The sequence below is a fragment of the Prionailurus viverrinus genome, chromosome D2 (assembly GCF_022837055.1).
Source record: "Prionailurus viverrinus isolate Anna chromosome D2, UM_Priviv_1.0, whole genome shotgun sequence".
Lineage (NCBI taxonomy): Eukaryota > Metazoa > Chordata > Mammalia > Carnivora > Felidae > Prionailurus > Prionailurus viverrinus.
In genome coordinates this window covers 59,892,697-59,920,324 of record NC_062571.1, presented here as the reverse complement: position 1 = coordinate 59,920,324, position 27,628 = coordinate 59,892,697, and the positions used below count along the sequence as shown (strand labels likewise).

Here is a 27,628-nt window from a genome sequence, read left to right as displayed (position 1 = left end):
ACCCAAAAAGAGGTGAATCAGAGACACTCTCAGGAAGATACATTAGGGTCCTCTGCCTGGGGGCCCCAGGAAGGGTCCACAGACAGTATGAGCAGTAGCTTCTTCGGGACCCGGTAGATGCCAGGGAGCTGTGGTGGCGCTTCGGGGTGTAGACGACGGGGGGGGGGGGGGCGGGGGGGCGAAGCCACTCTTTCTTTGGTGAAATTCCCAGGAAGCCTCCACCTCCCACCGAGCTGGAGATCAAGACAGTTTCATCAGCTCTGTGAGTCAGAAGGAGAGCATGTAATGAGACTCCCATTAACAGTTTGTTAAACTCATGAAGAAACCGAGGAGCTCTCAACATTCCAAGAAAGCGCCGGGGGGACACTCTTGCCCCTCCGCTGGCTCTCTTCCCTCTCTCACTTCTTCCTCCACCTCGCATTCCTGCCTCTGTGTTTCGTTCTCTGTCTTTCTCTGCCCCTCTGTCGCTCTCCCTTCTCTTTGTCCGTCTGTCTGTCTCTGGGCACCCTGTAGTCCCACTGTGGCTGTGTGAGTTTATTGATTCCCGGGAGCTGGGGGAAAGCGGGAGGCAGGGCTGGGGTGCAGGCTCAGGGATGGAAATAGAAGGCTATAAATTATTTGTGACAGGAAAGCAATAGTGGCAGAGTGCTGAGCACAAGTCCTGTGTCACTATTAGATTCCTTTTAGCCTGATGACACTGTAAAAAAGGTTAAGTGTCTGCTGAAATCGTACACCTGGGGGGCCGGGGCAGCCTGGGAGCAGAACAAGCCACTGAGAGCAGGTATATCAATTCTCCAGGCCAATAATATTCCACTCATTGATCGCCACGCAAAGTTCAAAAATCTCATTACAGCCAGGCAGACCGGGAACTTTTTACAAATCAATAGAATGATATAATGTATGTATACTTAGTACAAATGTATCTATTCATCTATCCATCCATCCACGGTCCGCCTCAGGGTTTCCAAGTTAACCTACCCATCATATTATGTTATGTTATGTATGATATTATATTGCATTGTATTATATGATAATAAATGGTGTGCAAAAACTCCCCCTGAGGTGGAGACAAGAAGAGGTCCTATTAGCATTGGGGTGACCTCAGACAGCTCACCTTGGAGAGGCAGGTGGCGGCATTTCCGGGACTGGGCCGGTCAGGATTTCTAGGAGCAGTGCTCGCTTAGCAGGAGCTCCAGTAATGCAAGCCATTGTCTATTGAGGGTTTACTATGTGTTAGGCAGTGTTCTGTGTGCCCCAAACAAATAGTTTACCTAATCCTCACAATAGCCCATTTTGTAGATGTGGCATATTATCATTTACCCAAGGTCACCCGTTTACTTAGTGGCAAGTCTGGGGACTGAACTCAAGTAGACTAAATGCGGGGCCCATACCCATAACCACCAAACTCTCCTGCCTCCAGAAAAGAGAGACCCTAAAGCCCAGAGTCCAAACTCCTGGATTCTATTTCCAGTCTCTGCTGTTGTGTTCTGAGAAACCAAGGGTAAGGGGCTCCCCGAGCTTCAGTATTCCCTGCTCTAAAACGGGAGTAGTAACACCTACTAGAAGCAGCGGCTGACAATGTGATATATACACATGATCTGCAAGCCTGTCCCCATCACGTCCCGTCCAGCTGCCTAGAACAGACTGCTTTCCCTACACTGGAATTACTTCCTAGTAGAATGGCCTTCTGGCCTTCAGCCTGGCCCCAGGCCTGGTCATATTACTGGTTTGCTGAAATGGTTTTTTAGCGCAAGAAGTCCTAGGTACCCACACACACGTGCCGTATACATGTAAAAATCAGTTGAAATTGCCCTGGGGTGGTAGACTGCTCACTTCACAGTTTTTGCAGAAAATACTTCACTCTTCACAGAGGGAAAGTCTTTCCTGATTTGGTAAACCAAGGGAACTCCAGGGCATGTCTCAGACTAGCTGACCCCACGGCCCACTGAGCCAGGCGAGCGGTGGGAGGGGCCCCTGCCAGAGCTTTGGGCTGCCTGGCTATGGTAGGCCGGGTCACTCCAAAGGACACAATGATTTTTGCTTCAGCAAAGGATATTTTGCCCAGTGATTGCACGTAATCGCTTCAACACAGGCCCTTGAGAAAGCCTCTATCAGGTACGTGTCCCTGGCTCAGCCCTGAGTCAAACTGGACCAGTGCAAACAGCTGGGGACTTTTCACAGCAGAACCTCAAGTTAGGGATCACAGATTCTCCAGGAAGATTTCACCTCTCCTAAAAATGGTTCCTACCTCCCCCCACTCCGGGGGAGTAAAGAACTAGAATTTCCCCTCTGTACATCCCAGGAACTAAAACCCTAAATTTACCGCTTCCTCCTCGCAGAGGACACAGCATCCATCCAATCTGCCCTCCCCACTGGCAGCCCGGAAGCGCTTTCTTTGTGCGAACTCTGTCGTCCCAGGTTCCAGCTTTGCAATTTGTGCTGCTTAGAGTTGCCTGCCCGCGCCCACTCACATGCCCTACAGGTTTGGGTTTGGACAACTAACCATAGGTCAGGCAGGGTCTGTGCAGGAGAACGGCCGCTGGTGAGGAGAAGGTATGGGCAGGACCTTCCATTCTGGCCATAGCATGGCGGAGCTGGAATGCACAGCTTCCGAGGTTAACAGGGGTCCCCCTACATGTGTCAAGAGCTTCTGCCTCTTTGGTTGCTTCTCAGAAGTCACGACTGAGCTCCAATAAATGAAAAGTTTGCAGAAGAGTTTCCTCAAACTAGTGTCCTTGAACGACCTGCATTTAGAATCCCCTGGACTCGTGCTAAAATGCGATCCCTGAGGACCACCCCACGCCTCCTGATTAGAGTTTCTGATGGTGGTAGGGCCCAGAAATCTGGATTTAAGCAAATTCTCTAGACTACTCTTAAACTCTATAGTATTTGAGAGGACTAGCTTAAGCCAGAGGGGGAAGAAACCATCCTTGTGGTTATAGAGGGGAGCCTTGAGAGGGTTGAGAGAAAGTCTTAGTGGCTCAGAAGGTTCCGTACTCATTTCTATCAACTGACATTTCTCTCCATCTGCTGATCCTGACTTCTAACTGGCCCAGTAACCAAAATTCAAGAAGCTACCGGTTCCTCTGTGGAAACTGAACTACAGGTTAAAAATAAAAATAATTTGCAGATAGTTTTTTGTGCATTCCAGGACGATAGATTCCCACTGGGTTCCTTAGATATCACCTTAGCTATTATTTCTTTAGGTATTCTGCATCACCTTAGCCTTCTAAGACTGGCACTAAGGGCGATAATCCTTCCACCACGTGTCCCTGGGAGCCCAGGCCAGATACAATTTACCAGGCTAGATGGGCCATGGGGCTGGCCCAAGGGGGCAATAGTGATGGTTTATATGATGGATGGTAAGCATATGGATTGATTTAACTTCAAGATATGCATAGGTTTAAAAATTAAGGGGCAATGTGTTTAACTAACCATTTGGAAACCAGTCTGCAGTGCATGCCAAGCCCAGAGCGTGACCAGACTAGCTCCTCTCGCCACCGGCCTGCCCTCATCTGTCAGGGCTTCTGGGCTAGAACTGGGGTCCACCAGCTGTCCAGCCCACGGTCCTGCTCGGGAAGGTCCAGAGGCTAGAAGACTGCCTCGTATCCTGATAGGATGGTGGAAGGGGTGCTGTGTAGACTCACTGCTGGGACCAAGTCCTGCCCGTCCAACCTTCGTGTCCCTCCCTGGCATGCCCACCTCCCTGGGTGAGCGGAAGGAAGCCTGGAGGAAGTGCCCTGAGTGGCAGCAGAGGTGGGACCTGACCTCTGTGCCCCTAGCCCCTCTACCTCTTACCTAGTTACTTCAGTATTCAAAAACAACCCATTAGTCTGTCTGCTGAAAGAATGGGATGTGGCTAAGCCCCGCAACTGCGTTCCGTTACCAACGGAATTCATTCAAAATTCCTTAGCCTGGCCTTCAAAATCTTTCCCAGTTTGGCTCCACCCTGGCTTTCCGATCTATTCTGCCCTGAACCCCTCTTCCCCTCAGGGTCTAGCACAGAGCTGAAAGCTTGTTTTCTTGCTTACTCAGTTCACCCTGAGTCCTCCCCTGGACTCTGAACTCTACAAGGACAGATGTCATGCCCATTTTTCTCACTATTGTATTTTCAGCACCTAGTAACAGGGCCTGGCATGATGTCAGTATTTACATGTATTTTTTAAAGCTTTTTTCAATGTTTATTTATTTTTGAGAGAGAGAGAGAGAGAGCAAGTTGGGGCGAGGCAGAGAGAGGGGGAGACACAGAATCTGAAGCAGGCTCCAGGCTCGGAGCGGTTAGCACAGAGCCCGACTTGGGGCTCGAACTCATGAACCATGAAATCATGACCTGAGCCGAAGTCCAAAGCTTAACTGACTGAGCCACCCAGGGCGCCCCCATGATGTCAGTATTTCAAAACTATTTGCAGAATTTTAAAATTTTTTTGAAGAAAAAAACTATTTGCTGAAAAACAACTGAATGTTATTATTAATAACAAGGATGACACCTTAAGGGATATAGTGAGCTAATATATGCTCACTATGTACCAGGCACTGTGCTAAGCACCTTAGGTGGATTATTTAATTTATTTATTACAACTTCTTACAAAGATTATTATCCCTGTTCTACAGACGTGGAAGCTGAGGCTCAGAGAAGTTAAGTCACTTGCCCAAGCGCACACAGCTGGTAAGTAGCAGAGCCAGGATTTAGACCTGGGAGCTTGACTCCAGAACCCACGCTGCCAACCACTGGGTAGAATAACTCATATCAAGAACAGATGGTAGAATCTATGAGAGGCTGGCCCTGAATAGAAGAGCTGCATATAATGATGGCAAAAGAAATAACTAAAATTTATTTCATATTCACTAACTGACAGGCATTGTGACAAGTGCATTTTCTCATTCAAATCTGAACTACAACTCTGTCAAATACGCATGTTGTCTCTTACACCAACGCGACAACAAGGAGGCTGAGCAATTCGCCTAAGGTCACGTGCTGAACAGCACTGGAGCCAGACTTTGGGTACAGGCCTGGGACTCCAGTGTGTATAGGCTGAACCATCTTACCTCTCCTGGAAATTTCTACATTAATAGCTATCTGTGTTTATTAACTATTTGGGCATGAACAAATTTCCCCTACAGTCTTCTCGCCTCTGCGATCTGGACAACTGAGCAAATGTATGTGGAGACAATAAACAGAAATTGCATACAGCAGTGATTCCAAACATGCTTAACCTCTCCCCTGTATTTGATGAGCAGCACGTCCGTGTAACAAACGAACCACAATTTTAGGTTAAGTGGCTATGGTTTCAGTATTTTATGTGCACTGGTAGGTTTGGGTGTAGAGTTTCCAAATTCTCTGCATCCATTTCTTTATCTATCTCTCGAGTTTTCAAATCATGTACATGATCGCGTGGCGATACCGCATCCAGAAGTGTTTCTCGGTTTCTATGTTTCTAGAAACCACTTCCATGATTAGTGTATCTTTATATTCATGTCTGCTCTGATGCATTGCTCCAAGATTTATAATACTGGATATATTTATCAAAACCTACTTCATGAATTTCTGCCCCAGTGATGCCTATTTCTGTCAAACACGTAAGCCGCAGTCACACGTATCACTGGTCCCTTCCCAGGGTGTCTAGATTCTCACATCACAACTGTGTTTTTATATTGGTCCGTGAACCAGTATTGATGTGCATAAATGTGCACTTGTACACCTGTGTATCTTTTTGTCTATGGCTAGGATGGGGTGCAGGGGATGTGGAAATGAGAGAATTATTAAATGCCAAGTAGATGTGCAATAAATTCCATTGATTTTATAAACTCCAACTTGTCTTCAGTCTCCTTCCATTCTTTATCCTGGGGGCATTGCAACAAAAACCTATTTTAAATACCTTTACGTCCCCCCCCTCCCCCTCCCCAAAAAAGTGTCAATATTTTATTTGGATTTTTAACTTCGCTCCATAACAGTTGTTTGACCTCCTGACTCGTGCGAGTCACATAAATTCTGGGACTTTATTCAGGAGCCATGTTCCTGCTATTGAATAAGCAATTTGGGAGGGTGAATTAATGACTTGTGCTGTTGCTGGAAAGTCCCTGAAGAAATATTAAAATTGCTTGCAGACTGAATCGATACTCAGTGAACACCCAGCAAGAGGGCTTCGGCTCTGGAATGGCCATGGAAGGCAGGGCTTGGTGGAGGAAGGGGAATCCCGCACCCAGCCTGGTGAGCCCCCTCCCAGGCCTCCCCCACCTTTCCCTCCCTCCCCGGAGCTCTGTCGTTCTCAGTAACAGCAAAGTCTTATTAAACCCCAACCAGGAGAGAGCGGGGTTCATCCTGTCTCAGGAAGCAGGCTCAGGGGACAGTTTATTCTCTTACTAGCAACCAGGGCCCGGAGGCCTTATTGAAGGTGATGGTCTGGACACATCCACCTGCTGGAGAAACCGGATGGTGCTGCTGCTTTCTGGCAGGCTGCGCTGAGCTTGGGGGTCAAGAGCACGCTGAGCTTGGGGAGGCTGCGGCGGGGACCGGTTTCTGCTGGGTGTGCAGAAGGGCCGGGTGCTGTGCTTCCCGGTCCACTGCTGTGTCTGTCTGAGTCGCGTTTACTATTGCTCTGGTGGCCGCATGGTTTCAGCCTTTGCATGTGGGTGCGCCTGTGGGATGCAGAGTTTGAATTGTGTCGGGTGTACGTTGTAACGCATTGTGGCCGGACGCATTCCTGCAGCCGGCGAGAGGTTTGTTACTTGGTGTTTGGTGATATGACATTGAGGTGACTGCACTTTGTGTAACACTGAGCTGGAGGAATTTGAGTATTGTTTAGCAGCAATGTCTGCGTCTCAGCTTTGAATTATTGTGTTCGTTGATCATATCAGCATCTTTTTTTTTTTTTTTTTTTGTAATGTACGTCTCAGAGATTAGGTTAATGGGTGTCTCCTTGGTGATGTGGGTTGAGTAATGATGTTGGATCTGGGTGGTGCTGTACGATTCGGTAATTGCTTTCTCAGTGTGGTGGCGGGAGGCGGGCGAGAGGGCCCATCCTTTAGCTTTTTTAGCTTACTTTGACCTGGTCATTTGCACTGCTGCTTTCCAGAAGGAAGATTCTAGAGATGAGGGACAGATCTCTTCTTGATGACCAGAAGCACGGCTCTGTTCTGTTGGAAGCACACTGCCCCTGATCCGTGGGACACTTCTGACCTGACCACACTGACACAGGTCCTGGGGCCACCCTCCCTACATCTGCCTCATGTGGAAAGTTAAGCCTCCAAGCCTGTGTAGAGGAGGATAGATGGGAGTAAACTCCCCGATTCCAAGGAACATGAACCCAAGTCCAACAGCAATTCTAGTTCCCCAGTCCAATCCTCGCTGGGATTCTGGCCATCAGCACCTTCTTCCTTCCCAGCATCCCCAGATGATGTGGCTCAGCAGCGGCCTGCACTCACCAGGCCGCGGACGCGTGCACACACACACACACACACACACACACGCACATACACACACCATGGAAGAGTACAGCAACACCTACTAGGCATAACTTTCTACTAGGGTTCAGGGTCTTTGTTCTGAGCTTGTCAGGAAATGTGTAACTACATCGCTGGGTGTGAGGCTGCGAGATACACAGAGCCCTGCAAGAGACTGCAGACACCTGCCCTTCCTCTGACGGCGAAGGCGATCTGAAGGGTGGAGTGCTGGATGAACACATAGGTTTTAGAGCCAGTACCGCCTGGGTTCAAATCCTAGTTCTGCTGCTTAGCCTTGTGACCTGAGTAACTTACTTAACGTCACTAAACTCCAGTTACCTCATCTATAAACAATCCTATAAAGCCCTATGGGGTTGTTTACGAGGCTTAAATCAATTAATACACGCAACATGCTTATAATGATTTCTACTACAGTAAGCACTTGTTAGCTACTATTATTATGAACACAAGGGCTTACCAAGTAAAGCGGCCATAGATTGGCCTCTGCATGTGTACAAGCGTGTACACACGTGTGCTAACATACCTAAAACCCCAAGATGAGTAAAGCTGTGTGTGATCTAAGCAGAGAAGTGTAAAAACTTCAGTCAGGTAGTGTGGAGGCAGGGGGTAGCTCCCTCCTCGGCCTTCCGGTCCCTTCGGACAGTGGCAGGGGCTGGGGGATGACAGATTTCGCCACTGCCTGTCTCCATACAGAGGGCTGCATCCAGCCCCGCAAGGATGAATAGGCAGAAAGGAAGGTGGTGGCCCTTAGGCATTTTACACTTATGAAAAAAAATTCAAGGATAATTGAGTCCTCAGGGTTCAAATTTAGCTCATTTAAAATATTTGCTTTCTAATTTTAAAAGTCAGAACCTTTGCCAGCCAATAGGTATAAATAAGGGATAGTGAAATCCAGGTGTCTAATTGGGAAATAAGGAAGGGATAAGAAGGAAATCAGATCAGTGAATATTAAGGCAGTTGCGTGTGGATCTTATGAAAGTCCATTGAGCTGAACTTGGTTACCCACCCAGACCAAAGGGGCCGGGAAAACTACAGCCAAGAATGGGATTGGGCCTTGGCCTCATTCCACGGGCCTTTCCATAGAGGTGGGGAGACAGAACACATCATCGGGCGTTTGGAGAACTTTGGTTTTCACCTTTGTTCTTATTGAGTGTAGGGTAAAAAGAATCTGTAGTTGTCGTTACTTGGAGCCATTGCTCAATGTGTTCATACATCAAGCCCAAAGTAAAATTTTCTCCTAAATTTACTTCTTAATATCTTTTAGCCCTTAGCAGTGAAAATAACTGCAGTGATTATCAACCTCCTATGGTTCCCTGGAACATCCAGATATGTGGGACAATAGTAGACAGATCAGTTTGAACTTGTCAAATATTTGCTTACTTCCCCCTCACCTCTCTCTTTATCCTTTATCTTGTCTCTACTTTCTCTTCTCTCTTTCCTTCCTCTTCCTGTTTACCTCCCTTCTCTTCCCTCTATGACATTTAAGAATCAGAGGAACCCTTCAAACCCATCAAATAAGGATTTTTTTCCACTACCGTTTCATTTTATCTTAAAAAAAAAAACCCTATAAAATGCAAAGCACCACAACCCATGAAAATGCCATGAAGCCCAGAAAATGCCAACCTTCAACTCCTCAAGCAATAGTAAGCTCATTCCAAAGAAGGAGTGTGCAGGCATACGAAGTTTACACACACACACACACACACACACACACACACACACACACAGGCTGGGCTCTCCAACAACGTGGACAAAGGGGGCAATTATCTGACTAATTCTGTTCAGTGCTCAGATAAGTGACTCAGAGCGCTTTTTCCCTGCACACACATAGAACAGGCCCTTTCCTCAATCCGGCTGGGCCCAGAGAGCACCATAATTCTCACCGGCATTCATGATACACATTTCTGTTCACAGAATATCCTTTCAACTCGAGCTTTTATTTAAAAGAGTTCACTGATGGGGCGCCTGGGTGGCGCAGTCGGTTAAGCGTCCGACTTCAGCCAGGTCACGATCTCACGGTCCGTGAGTTTGAGCCCCGCATCGGGCTCTGGGCTGATGGCTCGGAGCCTGGAGCCTGTTTCCGATTCTGTGTCTCCCTCTCTCTCTGCCCCTCCCCCGTTCATGCTCTGTCTCTCTCTGTCCCCAAAATAAATAAACGTTGAAAAAAAAAATTTAGAAGAGTTCACTGTTTGTGCACACACAGGCCAGAACTCACACACATCGACACAGACACATCACAAGAAATGTACACTCGATGGCTACGACTGCCACAATAATAACTAACATTTATTGAGCACTTGCTTCGTGCCAGGTGCAATGCTAAGCAGGTTTATGTGGACGAACTCACATAACCCTCACAAACACCTATGACAGAACTGTGTGGTTATCTCCGTGCTAGAGGGGTGGAGAGGCTGAGGTCCAGGGAGGAGATGAGATTGACCTGTAACCACGCAGCCAGTGAGCAGGGAAGCTTGCTTCAAACTCCAGAAATCTCTCCTAGAGGCCATTCTCTTACTTTTTCTGGGTTACAAAGGTTTGTGTGCATTGCTTGGTATATGGCAGGTGCTTAGCAAAGGTTTTCCGGATGGACAAATGAAAGTATAAATGAATGAAAGGCCATGTCTACTAAGCACCCGATACTCCCCTTTAAGGTGGCAAAAAGGATCCCCTTATGGAAGCCAGACCTACCAGACAGTTTACCCTTATTTGGACAAAGCGATTTGCCCTCCCAACCAACCTTCTGGGTCCATCAGCTGTACTTGTCCAGACACTAAGCGCTCTAAGTACCAGCTCTCCACCTGACTTTCGGGTCAAGACCAGCCTCTTTTTAAACCAGAAGCCAGACCCAAGTGCATCAAAGATGCTTTCTAACCACAACGCTTTGTCGCCTACAATACTTCCCTCTGGAAACAGGTGTTCTCCAGTGAAATGCAACACCAGTGGAATGAAAACGAGTGTTGATGCTGCGCCTGGATAAAAACTAAGAAATTTGATCAATGATGTCTCCAAATCACCAGATATTTGGCATCCTATTGACAACCCTTATAGACGATTGACTAAGGCTTTGATTTTCGTTCAGATGTTTGGGAGTTGTCACATTTACCTGTTTGTCAGCAAGTGCTCATACGTTTCTAAGAGACATAAGTGAACACCAAAAAGGACAAGAACAGCCCAGAATAAAACAGACTAAAGAGAACAGGGGTAGCAAGCTATTTAACAAAACTAGTCAATCAGACTCCATCTTGGAGATCCGTTAGAACGTGGATCCAGTTCACAAGAGCCTCGTGTACTCAGAGACCTTCAAAAACGTCCCAAGGCTGTATCCTGGACCGTCTGCAGAACCGGACCAGTCAGATCCCTGCACGGCGGAGCTAATGAATCAGTCCCCTTGTCCGGCAGGGAGAGACCACGTTGCGGCCACATCCAGCCTCTTGGTGCTGACATGGCCCCATCCACTCTCTGGATGCCTGCATGCCCGGGTGCAGAGTATCTCTGTGTGTTGTCAGCCCAAGCTGTAGATTTTGCAACGCTTGGTGTAAATCTGGTTTGTGACTTTGTGCACGTACCCCTACTTGTGATTTAGTGCTCTGCCTTTTATCATCTCTCTACTTCCATTTTCTTTCCCTCTCTACTTTTTAATGCCGTTTACAACTTCCTTATCCATGGAGCAGCACAGCGATCTTTCAGTGTCGCTACTGATCTACCCACACGATTTTCCTTACCCGTGTTTTCTCTCCACTTGACTTAATTTATGTTTTAGTAAATAGGAACTTTAGATCGCTCCATTCAACAGTATTTAGGGTTACTGCTTTTTATCAAAGGCATCGTGGCACTAAAGGACTCCCTGCAAGGGACATTTGTTTATGCTTATGAGCGACCGGCTCTCCCTACACACGACAAGGCAGCGTGCGGGCGGGCGTGCCTGCACAGCGTCCTCGGTTCTATGCTCCACTGCCCTGTGTCAATGCCGTTTGGCACCGGCAGGAAGAGATCAGTGAAACCGCGATGTGGACAGCAGCCCACCCTCAAGGTGCTGCAGATAAATCCAGGCCCAGGGCCTTCCCTGCTGATGACCACTCAGTTCTTTTAGGAGGAGGCCCACGTATGCCTGGCAGGGCTGATTCCTCCAAATTCTCCCTCCCACATACACCCTTCCTCCCAGAGCTGCAGAAGAGGCTTGTGATGACATTATTCCCAAGCAAGATTTTCGGGATCTCTTCTCGTAGAGGTGTGAGTTCGAAGTGGTGGTGCGGGGGGGGACCAGGGCAATGCCTTCCTATATTTCTGGGTCATCTGTTGCCTTTTTCTCCCTCTCTTCAAATCTTTCCACACTTCCTCATTGCTAATTCTATTTGACCTTGAACTCTGTCCTCTCCCTTCACACCAGAATGTGTCCCAAGGGGGACAGCACTTCCAAAGAAGCTGTTACCTGGCCGGACAGGCCTGGAGACCAGTAGCCAGAGGGGCCAGCCCATCACTCCACTCCTGGAAATAAATCCCATTGTATTTGCATTTTAATTTTCCACATAAACAAAGGCCCAGAGTACTCGCTTGGGCAGCATCACTGGACGAATTTAATTAGAAATGAAAAGTTTATAGGGCCCTCTTTAATGCGATTAATGCTCAGTTAACATTTATCACATTCGTATGCTGGAATCGCCTTTTCTAAGCAGCCACTGGCCATGAAATGAATTTCTCTCAACTTTTTTTGTACCCACCCTGGGAGGTCATCTCCTAAGGAATCTCCAGGCTGCCTCCCTGGGTCCAGGAACTACCTAATCCTCAGAGCTAAGTTAAGGGAAGGGTTGGGAGAGGGAAGAGGCGAATGCATATGTGCTGGGGCTGGAGGGCAGGGGGCATAAGAGTGAGGGCTGGACACTATTTCTAGGAGGACCTGGACCAAACCAGGCCTGTACCTCTGAAAAGAGCTGAGTGCTCAGCCCAGCAGACTGGCTGAAAGGCTTCAGAGCCTCTTCTCCAATAAAAAAAAAAAAGACCCCCCTTCCCAACACACATACTCAGTCCATTTCTGTGGCCCCCAAACCAGGCTTTAGTTGGAGCTGACCGGTGTCGGTCACCTCCGCTTCTCACTGCTCCTGTCTTAGGCCGTCTCTCTTCTACCCCTTTTTCCTCTTTGGTCAGGGCCTCCCCCGCCCAGACCCATGGTGACGGGGAAAGGAACCTGAGTCTTGACCCCAAGGGATACTTCATTTGCTCTGGCTCTGCCAGAGGCCAGACAGTCACAGTCTGTGGGAAGGCCGCCTGCCCTGGTGTCAGCTCCCTAGAGAAGCCGAGCGGAGTGGGGGAACATGAAACCTCTATTGGTCCCCAGAGCATGGATGGCCTTCCTTATCTTATCACATTCTCTTCCCTCTTCAATTAGAGTCTACTGAGATTGGCCTCCTAAGCCAAACCAGCTAACCCGAGGAGAAGGAGAGAGAGGAAGGAAAAAGGTAAGGGATAGGGGGAGGGAGGGGAGGTCTCCTCTCTGCAGATGAGAAAAGGAGATAAATCGCCTGACCTGTGTCCTTACCTAGATGCACACCCGCCTCGAGGATCTCAACAGACGCAAACCACGCACCGCGACTGTGCTCCCGGTAGCGATCTGGCCCTCGCACACCACTCTACACCCTCCCGTCTAGCAGAGAACACGCACATGTGCCCGCGTTCAGACTGAGTGTGGCGGGACCCTGCGGACCTGACCTGAAACCCTACTCCTCAGCCTAGTGGGAGCGCTACTGTCCATTCAACTCACACTTGCCACGTAACGCTTGCTAACGTCCCAAACGGGCAGGTCGTCCAAGCGACGGCAGAGACTTTCATTCTGAGACCAAACGATCCCTTCAGCCGCAAACCCTCTGAGTAGCAAGCCACCAGCTCCCCGTTCGATAAGCCCGACTCCTTCTAAGAGCTCCTTGGAATACCAGCACCAGGTAGACAGCTTCCCAGGGCGCGAATGCTACGCTCAGCTGGACCCACACACTCTTCCCAAAGTTCCCAGACTCTCCCCACGACAGAGCCACACAGAGGCCCTCAACACACCGTCACCAACTTCTCTTGGTATGATGCACATGGCAGGTGCCACCTCGCCCTCGACAATCAGGATGGAAAGTCACAAGATAAGGGGCAGGATGAAGGTCTCCTCCCTGACCATCCCTGGGGCCTGAAGCTTCCTCCCACATGGCTCCCGGTTTCCTGAAGCTTCCTCCACCAGCCCAGCAAAGACCCTGGCGCCAAGAGGGAGCATCGGGGCAGGGGATGCTTGTTCCCATTTGCTCAAGCTCTGGGGCCGCCACTGCTCTCCGTTCCTGCCCTCCTTTCTCCTCCCGCAGTCCTCTGAGCCCTTCCTCTCTGACTTTGTGACCTTACTGTGCCTACAAGGTGGGGACAGTCCCCCTTCCAGCCTGCTGCCCTGTCCTACAGCCTCTCCGCCACTCCTGCCAGGAGCTGCTCCCGGCGTCCTCTGGCTTCCTCTGTTCCTGAATGGCTGCAGAGGGAGCTCACTGCAGAGAAGTTCGGGCAGGGCTGAAGGCAGGCAGAAGAGGAAGCCCTGAGCAAAGCGGCCAGAGGCTCCCAGGTGGAAGGGGCTCCACTCTGGAACACCTAGGAAGTGAGGACCTCCCTCCCTTCCTCTTGGCTTCCCTCCCACTCTCCCTTCTGCGGGGACCAGGCTGCAGCAGCTACACCTGCAGCAGCTTCGCAGCGGCCGCCAGCCCGCCTGGTGCTGTGTGCTGCCTGGTGCGGGCGGCCGTGAGCCCCGGCTCCCGCCACTTGACCTCCCGTGCCACCTCCTTCACTCTGACACCTCTCCCTCTCCTGGCTGGCCTCCCTTCTCTCCTTTCCCACCTTCTAAGCTTCCTGAGCACCACCCCCCCCCCCCCCCCACCGCCCTTAGCCTGGTCTACCAGGTGTCCAGAGCTGAGGGTCCCTCCAACTGCCTCCAAGCTCTACTAGAGGCCCTTGGCTGAGATGCACAGGATCCAGCCCAATTTTCAAGCTTCTGGAGCTCCTTGCTTTGTACTCCTGCCATTCACTCCATTCTCCTCAGGCCAAGCCAGCTCAGAGGCCTCTCCCTTTTGCCCCTCAGCCTCCCCGCCTCCTTCCTCACTCTTCAGCCTTCCTTCTGACTTCTGTCCTCCTCTCCCACTCCCGCCTCACCCTCTCCTGCCCTCACGGTAGAGAGTGGACGTCCCCTCCACCTCCCTCCCTCAGGGGCTCCTGGACCAAGGGGCTCAGGAAGTACCACCTGCACCCCTGCACCTGCCCTGCTACCCCTCTGGTCTGAAGCAGAGAAGAGAAGCTATGTCTTGTTACACAGCCCTGGGGCTGCAGACCAGGGCCCATGGACTGAATCAGGCCAGAAATGGTGTTTTCTTGGCCCAGCACAGAGTTTTTAAACCCCAAATCTTCCTGCCTCTGGGCTGGGCCTGCATATTCCAGGCCCTTTTTCGTCCAGCTCTCACCAGCTCCATTCCATCTCCTGCAGCGCTACCCTCCTCCATCCACATCCCTACGGTAAACCTGACCTCTCTAGAAGGTCAGCAAGTCTCATTTTCTCTCACTGTTATGTGAAAAACACAAAATACTTCCTTATCATATATATTATCCCTCAGAAACCAAAAGACAGAGTCCAGTGTGTGTGTGTGTGTGTGTGTGTGTGTGTGGTTGTTGAGGATGGGCTACAAGAGGAACGTGGCTCTACAGCCTCTCCCCTCTCCGTACCTCCCCTCGACATACCTTCTTCTCCCACCCAGGAGTTCCCACAGGGACCTGCACAAGGCCTTGCCCCTTCTCCTCCAGTGCTCGGTCACTCTCCTCTTATTTCCCACTCCCAACAGCTCCCCGAGGCCCAGCCCTCTCTGGAACCCCCAGGCATCTGCCTGTGCCTTCATGCCCTTCCTGGTCTCCAAGCCCACTCCAGTTCCCATTTACGTGGTTCTCACACATAGCCTCTCCCTTCTTTTCCCGGCATCTGGGTTACTGGGGAAGGACTTGGAAGCTGGGCCCAGGGCCTGGTCCTTGGGAGAGCTCTGCCAATGACCATGCCCCAGTGCTGCTACCATGCCTCCTGCTGGAGGGACCCGCACTCCTTGGTGGGTCTCTGTGACACAAGTCTATAGGAAGGAGACCCACTGGGAAGAGCACCTTTTCGGCTGCTTGTGCAGTTGGCCCCTAACTAGTCCTGCCAACTGGGCTGGGAGTCAGGTATCTAAGAGAAGATGGACCGCTGACCATTCAGCTCTCCACTACAAAGGTGACATCACTGTAGCCAGGGCCCTCTTTTGGGGGGCTAACTGGACCATGGAGTGTGACAGTGCAAATAAAGATCGAAGGAAAATTTGACCTGGGTTTGCCCAAATTACAAAACAAAGAATCTTCAGCTGAGTCCTATTATCAGCCAATGGCCCCGTGACTGCATCACTGGTTAAACTGTTGGGCCAGAGACAAGGTGTCCAGCCTCTGTCAGTGATTGTAGGTCACGTCCTGTGGGCCTTCCTCCCTTTGTTCTTGGCCTCCTCGCCCTTTTACCAAAGAGCAGACACGGGATGGCACACGCATACATATACAAATCCACATGCACTGAAGATGTCAACCTCTATGCCTAGAAACCATCGTGAATATGTGCAAGCTGCACCTTGATAGCACCAAAACAACAGGCTCAACAGGAGGAAACCATTCAACCCCGTGGCTTCCTGGTAGATAGATAAACCCAATGTGATTTAATTTCCCATCTGTTTCACTTGTTACTTGGGCATTGCCGTGAGATACTGTTTCCCACGCCTCAGATCTGTCACGGGCCCTTCTCTCTTTTCTAGACTCACCCACATGGCTGGTGAGCTGCACTGACCAAAGCTGTACCTGTAACTGCTTCCTTTGCAAGGGTCTGAACTCCGGACAACTGGCTTGGGGAGTGGGGGGAAACAGCAGGGAATTCAGAGAAGTGGTGGCCCAGGTTAGAACACTGTAGTGCACTCTTTTAAAGGACCAGAAGTGAAAAGGAAATACATATACGTCGTTTCCTCTTGCTGTGAGGACCTCCAGCTCCAGGTAGCAACAAAGGGGGACTAAGGACAAACCTGAAACTAAGAGGGGAAGTTGCAAAGTAGCTACAGCCGGAGATCTCCAAAGCTAGGAGCATATGGTGGAGCCCTTGGCACACAGTATTCCTTTATCAGTCCTGCTCACGAGACGGGGAAGCAGGACCCCTATCCCATTTTGGCTCATACCAAGCCCCTCTTCGTGGTGCAGGCTCTTGGTGGCAGGGGTCGGGGGTGGCGATTCCTCTTCTGCACCAGTTACTACCATTGCCAGTCCTTCTCTGGAATCTGTAACGTTCTAGTCTATAGGCACATACCATCACACATACAACCACACTCTCTCCCGTGCGCCAGAATAAGCCCAACTGTTCCCTCCCCAACCGACTTCCAACAGTGCCTCTCCGTCCCTGGATCTACTCTGCACAATAATTCACCCATTCTGCCAATATGCACACAAAGCCGCTGCTCTCCCCTGCCACAGCCCACTCCCTCCCCAACCTTCCCTTCTCCAGGCACCCTGTTTCCCTTCTCCAGGGTCTGCTCCTGCCTGGCCCCCATCTCCACTGGCTAATTCCCCCTGTGGCCCCTGTATTGAACTGTTGTGTTGTCCATTTCCCTGTGACAAGGGCTCTGGTTACAGAGTTATTGATTGGTTTTCATGCAGACAGATGGGCCCTTCCTGAGCTCCCATCGAAATCCCTGGCTCTATGGGCTGATTGTTGCCTCTCAGGGTGTAGGATTGCACTGGAGACCACCCTCTATGCAACCTCCTTTGCCCAGGCTGTGGACGGTAATAAATGGAGGCAGCCTGAGCGATAATAAAAGCAATTGAGTAGGTTACCTGTGCAGACACAAGATTTATGCCTCTTCATATTTGATGTGATTGTTTTATTGAGTTCTCAAAATAGTTGGGACACTATTTAGCTAGTTAGTTAGGAGTTTCCCTCTCTTTTCTTCCTTGCATCGCCTTCCAAAACCTACCTGGAGTTCTCACTAGGAACAAGCCCTCCTGTCTTCCTCTTCTCCAGAGCTGCCAGCTGAGGTAAGAGCTCAGGGCCACCAGCCACTGCTCTCACCTGAAGCCATCTGGTGGCCTGAGGGCCCACTCTGAGCCAGCCAAGGAGAGAAACAGTCAGACCAATACAACCACTGGCCGAGAAGTCTAACATAACTAAGGGAACAAAAATGACCCTTCGCGGGGGACAACTCCAGGTCGTTTTAAGAAATAAGATCAGCAGTCCCGCCTATTACACATGTTTGTCTAATGACGGGGTGGGGGTGGGGGGGAACCTCAGCAGCGGGAGAGCCCTCCCCAGGGAACGACAGGTGAGCAAGGCTTCTCAGACAGAAACTGTCATATCTGTTCGCTATTTGGGGCTCTTTGCGGCTGGTAGGTCCCAGGCCACAGAAGGCAAGTTCTCTGTCCTTATTTCTCCCATTCTTCTGAGGACAGAAGTCTTCCTCTTAGCTCACCAACTTGCCTCAGTTCTTTGGCGTGAGACCACCAGCCCTGACCACGAAACAGCTCCACGACTCTGGAGATGGGGCAGGTGAAGCTGCCCTTCTGGTCTCAAGTCAGGTCTAAGAGTCAAAAGTGCCATGTTGTAGAACCCAAGTTTCAGACAGACAGACACAGGCTCTGGCCCCGAACATGTCTACATGTCTTCAGCATTCCCTCAGCTAGGATGAGTGGCTCCTGGCTTGTTTGGATAGTCTTTGAATGAACAGCTGGCCCACGACTGTCACCCCACTGCCAGACCTCTGATGAGGCCTGTGAACGACACAGGATGGAATTCTTGAACAGCACTGGGACTGCAGCCCTTGAAGCCACTGTTGCCACTGCTGGGAAAATGAACGTGCTCACTTAGAGCCAAACAGGCTGAGAGAGAGTGTGGGTAGCAGGTGATCAGCGAGAAACTGACTCTGGAAGAGTCCAGTCCAAAGATCTAGGAGCAGGGAAGGCCCTGATCCCAAGAGTGTAGGGCAGGCTGAAAAAGTTAAGAGGGTAACGGCCTTTTTATCGACTTGTTCCAAGGGGGCACCCTCAGGGGATCCTCCGTAACCCTAGACTCTACCTGGAGTTTGCGCCTATTCTTTCAAAGGAGCGGTACTCTCTGCCCAGAGCAACAGCCAAACCAGGAGACTCTGGCACATAATCAGGAGAATCCTTCCTGCCTCGTCAATTGCTCAGCGATATAATTGGGTGACTTCCTCCTTCGGTAGCATCACTTCCCCCATCCATAGGCCATTTCCCACACCAGGCTTCAACCTCAAGTCACCTGTTCGTAAACACCCACCCTCTACAGTGGCAGCGTGCAAGCTGAAGAACTGGCAGCTCCCTGGTCAGCAATCAGTAACCCAACATCAAGAATGAGTCACAAAAGTTCCCCATGCTAAGCAATCCAGTCGACCCTCTGGGTGTTTGACAGTGGTCTCCGGGGGCAGGAGTGGCTTTGGGAGGCCTCCCTGACCTACTCCACTGACTCAGAGAGGTATTTCTCTGAGGATTTGCCAGTGGAGTGTACGGATTGAATGTCCAAGCCTTTATCGCGACAGGATCAGAGAAAGCCAAAACCAATTTTAGAGGCACGAAAAGCAATTGAGTTTGTAACCATAACAGCATATTTCAAGTGCGGCGACAGCATCTGTTTTGGGGAGGAGAAAATGAAAAAAATCTCACAATTTGGCTCAGGTGGGTGAGCATGTGTGGACTTCCTTTCTTGCCAACCACCGGCACATGCACACTCTGACAATGGTTACACGTACCTAAGACGAGTGGGCACCTCACCAACAGTAAGACTCTAAACTCAAGAGCCACCCTTTCCCCGGTGCACTTTCTGCATGGAGGAAAGTCTCCAGGCTCTTCCTATAGAGGATGAGAATTCACAAAGTTCCCGACATCACCAACGCTGGCAGAAACAGCCCGCTTTATCCGGTTTCAGGGTGGACCAACAAATCTCAGAATAAACCTTTCCTTCTTTCAAGCAAAGCACCTACAAGGATGAAGCTAAGGGCACGGGGGCCCAGACGCATCCCTCCAGCCCCAACTCAGCAGCACACTGGGAAGCCCTCAGAATCTTCCTCCGAAATTTGAACCACGGTAGGACTCTGTCCCACAGTGAAATCCAGAATACCCTGACTGCTCCTGGTTGACAAAGCAAGCCAGGAGGCCTAACCACAGGCCCAGGGCTGGTTGCCCATGCTGCCCGTGGCTTCCCCGTTCCTCTCCTCCCACTCTCTCTCCATCTCCAGCAACACCTGCCCACAGATGGCTATTTCTACACACCCGAGGAAGCCTCTGTGCCCCTTAGGTGGTGGGGCGCCACGCTGAGCAGACGGGGCCACGGTCAGAGCTGTCAAGCTGAGGCTGTTCTCTTCCCACTCTCAACCCGCTCTCTACTCTTCACTCCTTTACCTCCCCCCAATTCCGGTGGAGTACCCCAAGGCTCCTGAGCTTGATCCTGGGGTCACCCGTTCACCGTCTTCTGTGGCTTTTCAGGATGAGGGCATTCCCAAACTCTTGCATGAGCCAGCTTCCCAAAACATCTCAGCCTGAAAGGGTATATGTTGGGGGAGAGGCGGGGGTGGGTGCTGGATGGGGTGGTAGACAAGGGAGGCTGCCACCATAACTGCCTTGATCGCTCTGACCCTCTGCCCATCAAGAAAAGCAAATTGCCTTAACTGTGCGTGTCTTGGGTTCCTCCAAAGGCTTGCAAATCCTATCACTGACAGCAAGCATTTCTCTGGAACGTCCCCCAGAACACTAGCGCCCAGTCCCAACAACACTGCTCTTCAGCAGGCTGCTCTCCTCGCAAGATCTCAGTTCCAACTCACTCCCAGGACCAGCAGACAGCCAAGAGGCTGTCTCCAGATGGCTCAGAAAACAATGCTTTGTCCCCTGCCCTTCCCTAACCGCCAATCCTGCCCCGGCCCCAAAGCTTCCCCAGCCTCCTCTGGCTTTTAAATGCAAAAGACACATTCCCCTCCCAAACCACCCACAGTCTTTCTCGGGCTTCTTCCGAAGGTGTCTGAATGTCAAACCGCTATGCTTTCAACACCTAGTGAGCCAGGCCCAGGGAGCTGGAGGGTTTTCGGAGGGTGTATAATTAGCTGATCAGTATTATGTTACCCTGTTCATAACTGAATAACCATTTTAATACAGATGGCACACACTGGGATAATTTCTGGGGTCGCCTCGCAGTACGTTACAGCACGAGTGTGGCAGAGGGAATCTTCTTTAGCCAAGGTACATTCTACCAGCTAATTTTACCTGCTGTTTTCAGGATGATTTGGGATAATTCCATATCATTTGCAAAATATTAAAAAAAAAAAAACCTTAATACGTGATGCCAGTTTCAGGAAAAGGCACCATCTGAATTATTAGTTGTCCTGATAATGAGCCCGTGAAAAGTGCAAAGAATAACAAGGGTAGGAAATCCTCTTCTAATTTGGGAATCTGCCTTAAAATGGGGGGGGGGGCAGGGGTTGAAAGGCCGGCCAAGCAGTCTGGAACTTGTACAGGGTCTCTGTTGATGTCAGATTGCACAGCTCTGTGATGTCGGAGCCATCCTGGGCTCTTGCATCCAACTGCTGTTTGCAAGTGCTGTACCCAGCACAGGCCCGTTTGCACACTGGCGGGGGTGTGCGTACATGGGGTGTGCACGTGCGTTCTGCCAGAGAGCGTGCTAGAGTAGCTTGGGGATTGGGAGACTACCTTGTGCAGCTATATGTGCGGCTGACTCCAGCCTATGTCGTCCCCATGTGCCTGAGCCTGTCATCTGGTGCAGACTGAGTCCTGGCCCTAAGCACCCTAAAGTTGAGCCTCGGGGTCCAGAGCTCTCCCTTCTCGCCTGGTGCCCCACTCCTTGTCTGGCTTCTCTACTCCCTGCCAACTGCTGGCTGGTGGTTAGCGTTTGCTCTGCAGGCCTGGATACTCCGTGCTGCTCGTAGGCCGGAAATTTGTGCGGAGCTGGCTAGCATGGCCTGGGCTCCTGGGAGGCAAGCTTTGTGGGAGTTGGCAGGGAGGGTGGGGAAGCCAGAACAGGAGGCTGCCCCTGGAGAAAGGGAGCATGCCTTTAGAAAGGGAAGTCTGTTTGGAAGCGATGAATAGACACTGGTCATTTTAAAGGCTTCGGCTGTGGGCTGTGATTGTCTCTAGATACCGAGGCACGTAATCTTGGAGTCTTAATTACCACAAACACTTGGATTCATTTCCAGGACGCCGGCGGGAGAAGCCTGGCAGGGAATACCCAGCCCTGAGCTGGAGACAGCTCTGTCTGTCTGTCTAGCTCTCTGCCTCCCAGGTCCCCTCTCCCTGCCCAAAGGACGTTGGGGCTGAGATCCTGGAGCAAGGGCAGAGGCTGGAGAAAGAACAGAGACCGCAAGCTGGGAGACGCGCTGGTAGGCGAGAGCTGGGAGCTGGAGTCCCGCCCCGTAGCCCGTAGCCCCGGGCGGCTTGCTCACCTGTTGATGGACGAGACGCTGGGCACCGTGTCATTGTCGCAGATGCCCTCGGCCAGGAGCCGGTCTCGGATCTCCCAGGCGAACATAGTTGGGTTCTGTCGCTTGTATTCAGCAATCTTGTCCACCACTTTGGGGGTCGCCACTTTGGGCTTGGAGCCTCCGATCACTCCGGGCTTGATGCTGCCGGTTTCATAGTACCTGTGCCCGGAAGGCCGGCGGGGTCAGCGAGAAGCAGGCTACGTACGCGGGGGCAGGGAGGCTGCAGGCTCCAGAGCGGCCGAGCCACTCTCCCACCCGAGGCAACAGCGTGGAGGGAAAAGACTCAGCATGGCTGAGCCAGCTTCCAGAGGGCGCGTGGCTAGGGCGAGGGATAGCCTGGAGGATGAAGGGGAGGACGAGAGGGACACTCCCTCCGGGAAGGCAGTCACGGGGGAGGGGGGCTGTGAGCACACCAGCGGGAATAGGCGCCCCTGGGAGTCTGAAAGCCCAGACTTTCATTTGGAAGGAACTGGAGGAACAGCACGATTCCAGGCCTCCAGGCCCACCCCGGCGGAGGCACCACCTCCAGCCCTTTCCTACTGAGCACAGAGCCCCCTGAGAACCAGGACCCTCCTTTCCCCTACCCAGTGCTGATTTTTTTCTTCTCTTGGGGACCCATTTCCGTTCCCCACCCTGTTCCTCCAACCCCCCTCCCCAGTCTGCGTTAACTCTCCTAGAAGAGGAGTCCTTCCCTTACTGAAGGCTGGAAATTGGCAGCCTCGAGAACCCCGAGAACCCCGAAGCTGGGCGGAATTTGAGTGACCCTGCTCCGCCCTGGCTCCTGGGGCTGCGGCCACCACCTGAGCGCCCTCACCGAAAGGAGCAGCTCTCTAGATACCTCTGAGTATCTGGATAGCCCCTCTCCCACTGGCGTCCTTGACTTTTAGCCAAGTCCTTGGTCTGGAGACCCAGGGCGGAGGGATAAGGAGGCAAGGTGTCTCCCAGGGGCAGCTCTGAGGCCCTCACCTGCCCAGGATTTTGCTGACACAGCCGTGGCTGACCCGCAGCTGCCGGGATATGTCGCAGGGCCGCACACCCTGGTGGGCCAGCTCCACGATGCGCTGCCTCACCACGTCGGGCAGGGGCCGGCCGTTCACAAACACCCCCCCGAGCTGGTTCACACCCCCGTGCCCTGCTGGGGAGAGACAAGAAAAAAACACAACACCCCACAGACAGCAGGGACCGGCCATTAGTCAGGGTCCGCGGCCCAGGACGTGCAAAGGGAGCAGGCAGGGCGCAGGGGCATGATCCCGGACTCCCGGAAGAACAGTGGTCCGGTCAACACCACGCGGCGGATTGGGGACTGAAACCCACGGGGCGTTAGAGATGCGGGAGCGCGACGCTGGGGAGAGGGCTGGGAAGAACGCGTCTCGAAGGCCAGTACCTCGCAAGGGAGAAAGTGAGGGAAGGAATGGAGAAGCAGGGTGAGAGGAAAGAGGGAAGAGGGGGAATTAATGCAGGCAGGAAAGAATGTAGGAGAGGAAAGGAAGGGCCGAGCAGAGAATAGAAGCAGCGCGAAGCGGGAGCCCGCCTGAGCCGCAAGCAAGGGGGAGTCGTTGGTGCGTGCTAGGGCTTGGAGGCAGATGATTGGGGGGGGGGGTGTCTGGGACCGGTGGACTCAGTACAAAAGGGTTCTAAGCACAGAAAGGGGCTAAGTCCCTGCCCCTCTCCTTTTGCTCCCTACCTCTTGTATCGATTTTTAATCAGAGTTGGAGTTTTCCTACCTCTTTCCCTGTGTTTTTGTTTTTATTTTATTTTGGTTTTTGACCGGGATTTCCCCTTTCCTTTATGTTTTCTATATTTATATATTTGGGGGACATATTTCCCACTGGTCTCCCTAGTGTCTAAAGTTCAAAGAACGCCAGGTGGAGGAGGGAAGGCTGAAGAGGCAGGGGCCCAGAGCCTGCTGCGCTCAGAGACTGGGAGGCAGCGGAGAGCGGCCGGGCGCTCTGCTCGGTAACAGCCAGAGAACGCAGGCTGCAGGGGCTTGTCTGCCTGCCGCCTTGCGCCAGGCTTGGGACCCATTGCCTTGCCTAGGTAACATGGCTCAGGTGGCCCAGACAGGCTGAGGGCTCACCGGGGCACCCCGTGCTGCCAGCCGGAGCCAGCTCCTGTCCCTCTGACCTCTTAGACCTCGGCAGCCTCCCAGGACACCGCGAAGCAAGGGCGTTTGCTCTCCCGCCCAGGACAAGGGCGCTGGGTCTCCAACCCGACTCCAGCGCGGGCCCTCAACCTCAGAGCCCAAGTGGTCACCGGATGCCAGACCTGAGGACGCTGCGCGGCGCCCCGTTCTCCCTGGCCTACAGCAGTCTAGAAATCCTGCACCCAGAGCCATCAACCCGCAGCCGCAGTTCCTGAGCAATCCAAGCGCAGAGTTCTAGCGGCCAGCCTGACCTGACCGGCAACCTACAGCCCCTGCCCTGCTAGCCTCAGGCGACTTTCGGAGAAAGCGGGGACATCTGTGTTCCGCTCATTTCTTTCGCGTCCCCTTCTGGGGGTGCTGAGAGCAAGGGCCGGCGAAACCCCTGGGGAGAGGCTTCTGATCTGGAGGCTGGGGGAGGCCACAACCTCTTATTTTTGCCCCTCATCCCTGCTACTCTCCCTACCTCTAGCCCCACTCCTCACCCCTCCCCTCCCTCCAAACCTCGACCATCAATAATTTAGGCCCCGGGAGAACTCGCGTTACCGGTATGAAAAGGCGGCAGCTGCGGGCAGATTAAAGATGAATAATTCAGCCTCCCCGGGCTCCGGGCCCGGCCCCTCGTCCCCAATCTAAGGGAAGGGGATGGGAAGGGGGCACGGCAGGAGTCCAGGCCAGGGGGCCGGGAGCCGCCGATGAGTCAGGCCTGGAATGCGCCACTGCCGCCGGCGCGGACACGGGCTCTGGCTGCTTGCTGGCCCGCCCGCCCGCCCGCCCGCCCGCTTGCTCGCTCGCTCGCTCCGCGGTCTCTTCCTTCCTCCGACCGCCTTCAGCTCGCCTTGCTCCCCTTTGGGTTTCCAAGTGACACCCAGTGGGCGGCCGGGACTCGGCAGACTCCCCCGGCGGAATCAGCCAGAGAGAAGGGCGAGAGCAGAGGCGGCGGAGCAGGGAGGCCGGCGGGCTGGGCGAAGACGGCGGGTCGACCTGGTTCCACTCACTCCGAAAAGGAGACAGGATTTTTGGCTCAGCTCACGGAGATCCGCCGCGGCCAGAGGGCCCTGACTTGGATTAGCTGTGCTTAGAAATTCTTTAGGAAAATATATTTTATCCCAGGAGTATTTTTTGAAGCTCCCCCTGTAACGCTAATTATATGCTTATAGAAAAACACAACTCTTCCTCCTCGGCTCTCTTGTCCAGAGCACCGATCCAAGCCAGGTCTAAAAAAGTTTCCCTGTGAAAAGTTACAAACCATCCTTAATTATTAATCTACAGAGGAGGAGAAGTTTTCTATTTAGAATTCATTTATCTGGGAGAGAAAAAAAAAGCCTGCAAAAAACGATCTCCGAATTCTTCTCCGAGCTAAAGATATAGGACATGAATTAGATAAATTCAGATTTCATTAAAATAAATCCCTCTTTTTCTTTTTTTTTTTTTTTCATTTTTCTCCCCTTCTCTTTCTTCTGGAACATCCTTTCTGTTTTCTTTCTTTTATTTCCTTCCCCCTGTTTTTTTTTTTTCTCTTTCCTTTCTCCCCAGCTTTGGCATTTGCTTGCCTTCCTTTTGTTTTTTCCCCCTCGTTTTCTCTCTCTTTGATTACCCACTGGCCAGGTCACTGGCTGGACCATTTTCACCAGGGAGTGGGAGGCCGGCAAGGAGCCTCCAGAACTGCAAGCGGAGCTTGGCTGTGCCCAGGGGCCGCCTGGCAGGCTCCTCTACTCCCATCTCTTGCTGACTTGGATTTCTCCTTGGAACCCCTCTTTGTTTTTAGAGCATCTCCCAGGGAGAGGCGGAGAAAGATGACCATCACATCCTGCCAATCTCAGACTCCCAACTCAAGGAGAAGAGAAGGGGAAGGAGAAGGGAAGGAGGTGGGAAAGAAAAGGAGAAGAAGGAAGTATTACAAATCACAAGAAGCCCTGCTGGGGCTGGCACGGCCTGGAGGTGCTGGGAGCTGAGGGTCAGATGGGGGCACCCCACCCCCACACTCTTCTGCCTGATTGTCCTGACACTGAAGCTGCCCATGTTAGGAGTCTCCTCCTGGACAATCACACTCTAAGTTTGAGAAAGGTAGAGATGAATGGAGGGAGGGGGAGGTAGAGAGAGAGAGAGAGACAGAGAGAGAGAGAGAACACCACAACACAAACCCCTCAAAACTGCCTGCCAATTAGTCTCCCAGCCCAGGGCAAGAGGGTGACCAGGGAGTAGGATGGCTGGAACCAGGGCCAGGGGCTGTGGATCGATGACCTAAGAAGAAGCAGGTGGAAGGAAGGAAGACAGGTGATGGGCACCAGGGAAGGTAGGAAGGCTGGTAGAGGGAGAAGTACCAGGAACATAAGGCAGAAGAGAGAAACTGGAGGCTTTGAAAACACTGGAAAATGGGGGGAAGAGGAAGAACGAAGGGGGGAGGGCTAGAGAAGCCAGCGTGGTCCCCAAGGTGGGACCTGAGCGCAGGGGGCCAGGGCCACGCGGGGCGGGACAGGATAGGGTTAGGACGGGAAGCCCCGAGCCGGGACAGGAGCCGGGCGCGGGTACTCACGGTGCATCGCGGAGAAGGGGTCTGCTTTGCAGTGCATATCCATGGGGAGGCAGAGGAGCGGGAGCAGCGCGGCCGCCGCCGCCGTGTCGCCTCTCAAACTCAACTTCAGGACTTGAGGAGAAAAGGGAGGGACGTTGGGGAGGCGGGGGTGGGGGAGGTGAGCGGGCGCCCGGCAGCGGCGGGGCGGGCGGGGGGCGCCGCGCTGCGCTCCCCGCGGGGACGCTTCCCGGGCGGGTCGGAGCTGGCAACCGCAGCGACCGCAACTTCCCACCGTCGGGGCGCGGGGCCGGGCGGTCAGCAGAGCGGCCCCGGGGCGGCGGGCCGGGCCGGGGGGATCTGGGGGCGCATGGCGCGCGCGGCCGCTGAGGCCAGGGCTGAGGCTGGGCGGGGGAGGCGGCTCGCTCAGCTCCCCTGGAACCCGGTCATCCGAGAGGCGGCGGTCGGAGAGGGCGAGGAGCCGAGGCGGGGCGGCCCGAGGGCGCCGGGCGGGGAGCCGGGCCGCTCCAAGTGCGGGTGAGTTGGCGAAGTTGGCAGAGAAGTAGCAATCCTCGGGATGTCCGAGCGGGCGCCTCGGAGAGGGGAGAGCGCGAGCCGGGCCCCCGCCCCCAGAAAAGGCAGGCGCGCGCCGCCGCGGCCGAAGGGCCGGGAAGGAGGGAGGGAGCTGAGCAGCGCCGGCCGCACCGGGCTGGCCCCAGGTGGGCTGCGGCTGCGAGAAGGCTCGGCCGGAGACTGGAGCCTCGGCTCCCGGTGTGTGTCTCTCTAAAAGCTGCAAAGCCCCCTCCAGACCCCCTCCCCCTCCCCGCGCTGGGAGATGGATGACTTGTCAGACAAAGGCAATAGATTCCACCACTCTGTGATTCGCCAGCGCCGGAGCCCCGAGCTTCGGCGAGGAGGGCCCCGCGCCTGTCACTCCGGTGCCGGCGAGGGGAGGGGAGGGGAGGGGGAAACGGC

General features: G+C 52.8%; 1 protein-coding gene across 6 annotated transcripts in view; it reads right to left on the bottom strand.

The window, feature by feature from the left end:
- PAX2 (paired box 2) overlaps window positions 1-26,735 on the bottom strand; it is a 77,566-nt gene extending 50,831 nt beyond the window's left edge. For 3 of the 6 annotated variants that reach the window (XM_047826474.1, XM_047826473.1, XM_047826475.1), the window contains exons 1-3: window positions 26,678-26,720; window positions 22,968-23,136; window positions 21,963-22,160 (exon numbers count right to left, since the gene is read on the bottom strand). In XM_047826474.1, the coding sequence (XP_047682430.1) occupies window positions 21,963-22,160; window positions 22,968-23,136; window positions 26,678-26,720 (410 nt within the window). Of the gene's footprint in view, window positions 1-21,962; window positions 22,161-22,967; window positions 23,137-26,677 lie in introns of all 6 variants that reach the window. The other 3 variants (XM_047826478.1, XM_047826479.1, XM_047826477.1) reach the window with 2 other exon arrangements.
- Between the last annotated feature and the right edge of the window lie 893 nt (window positions 26,736-27,628).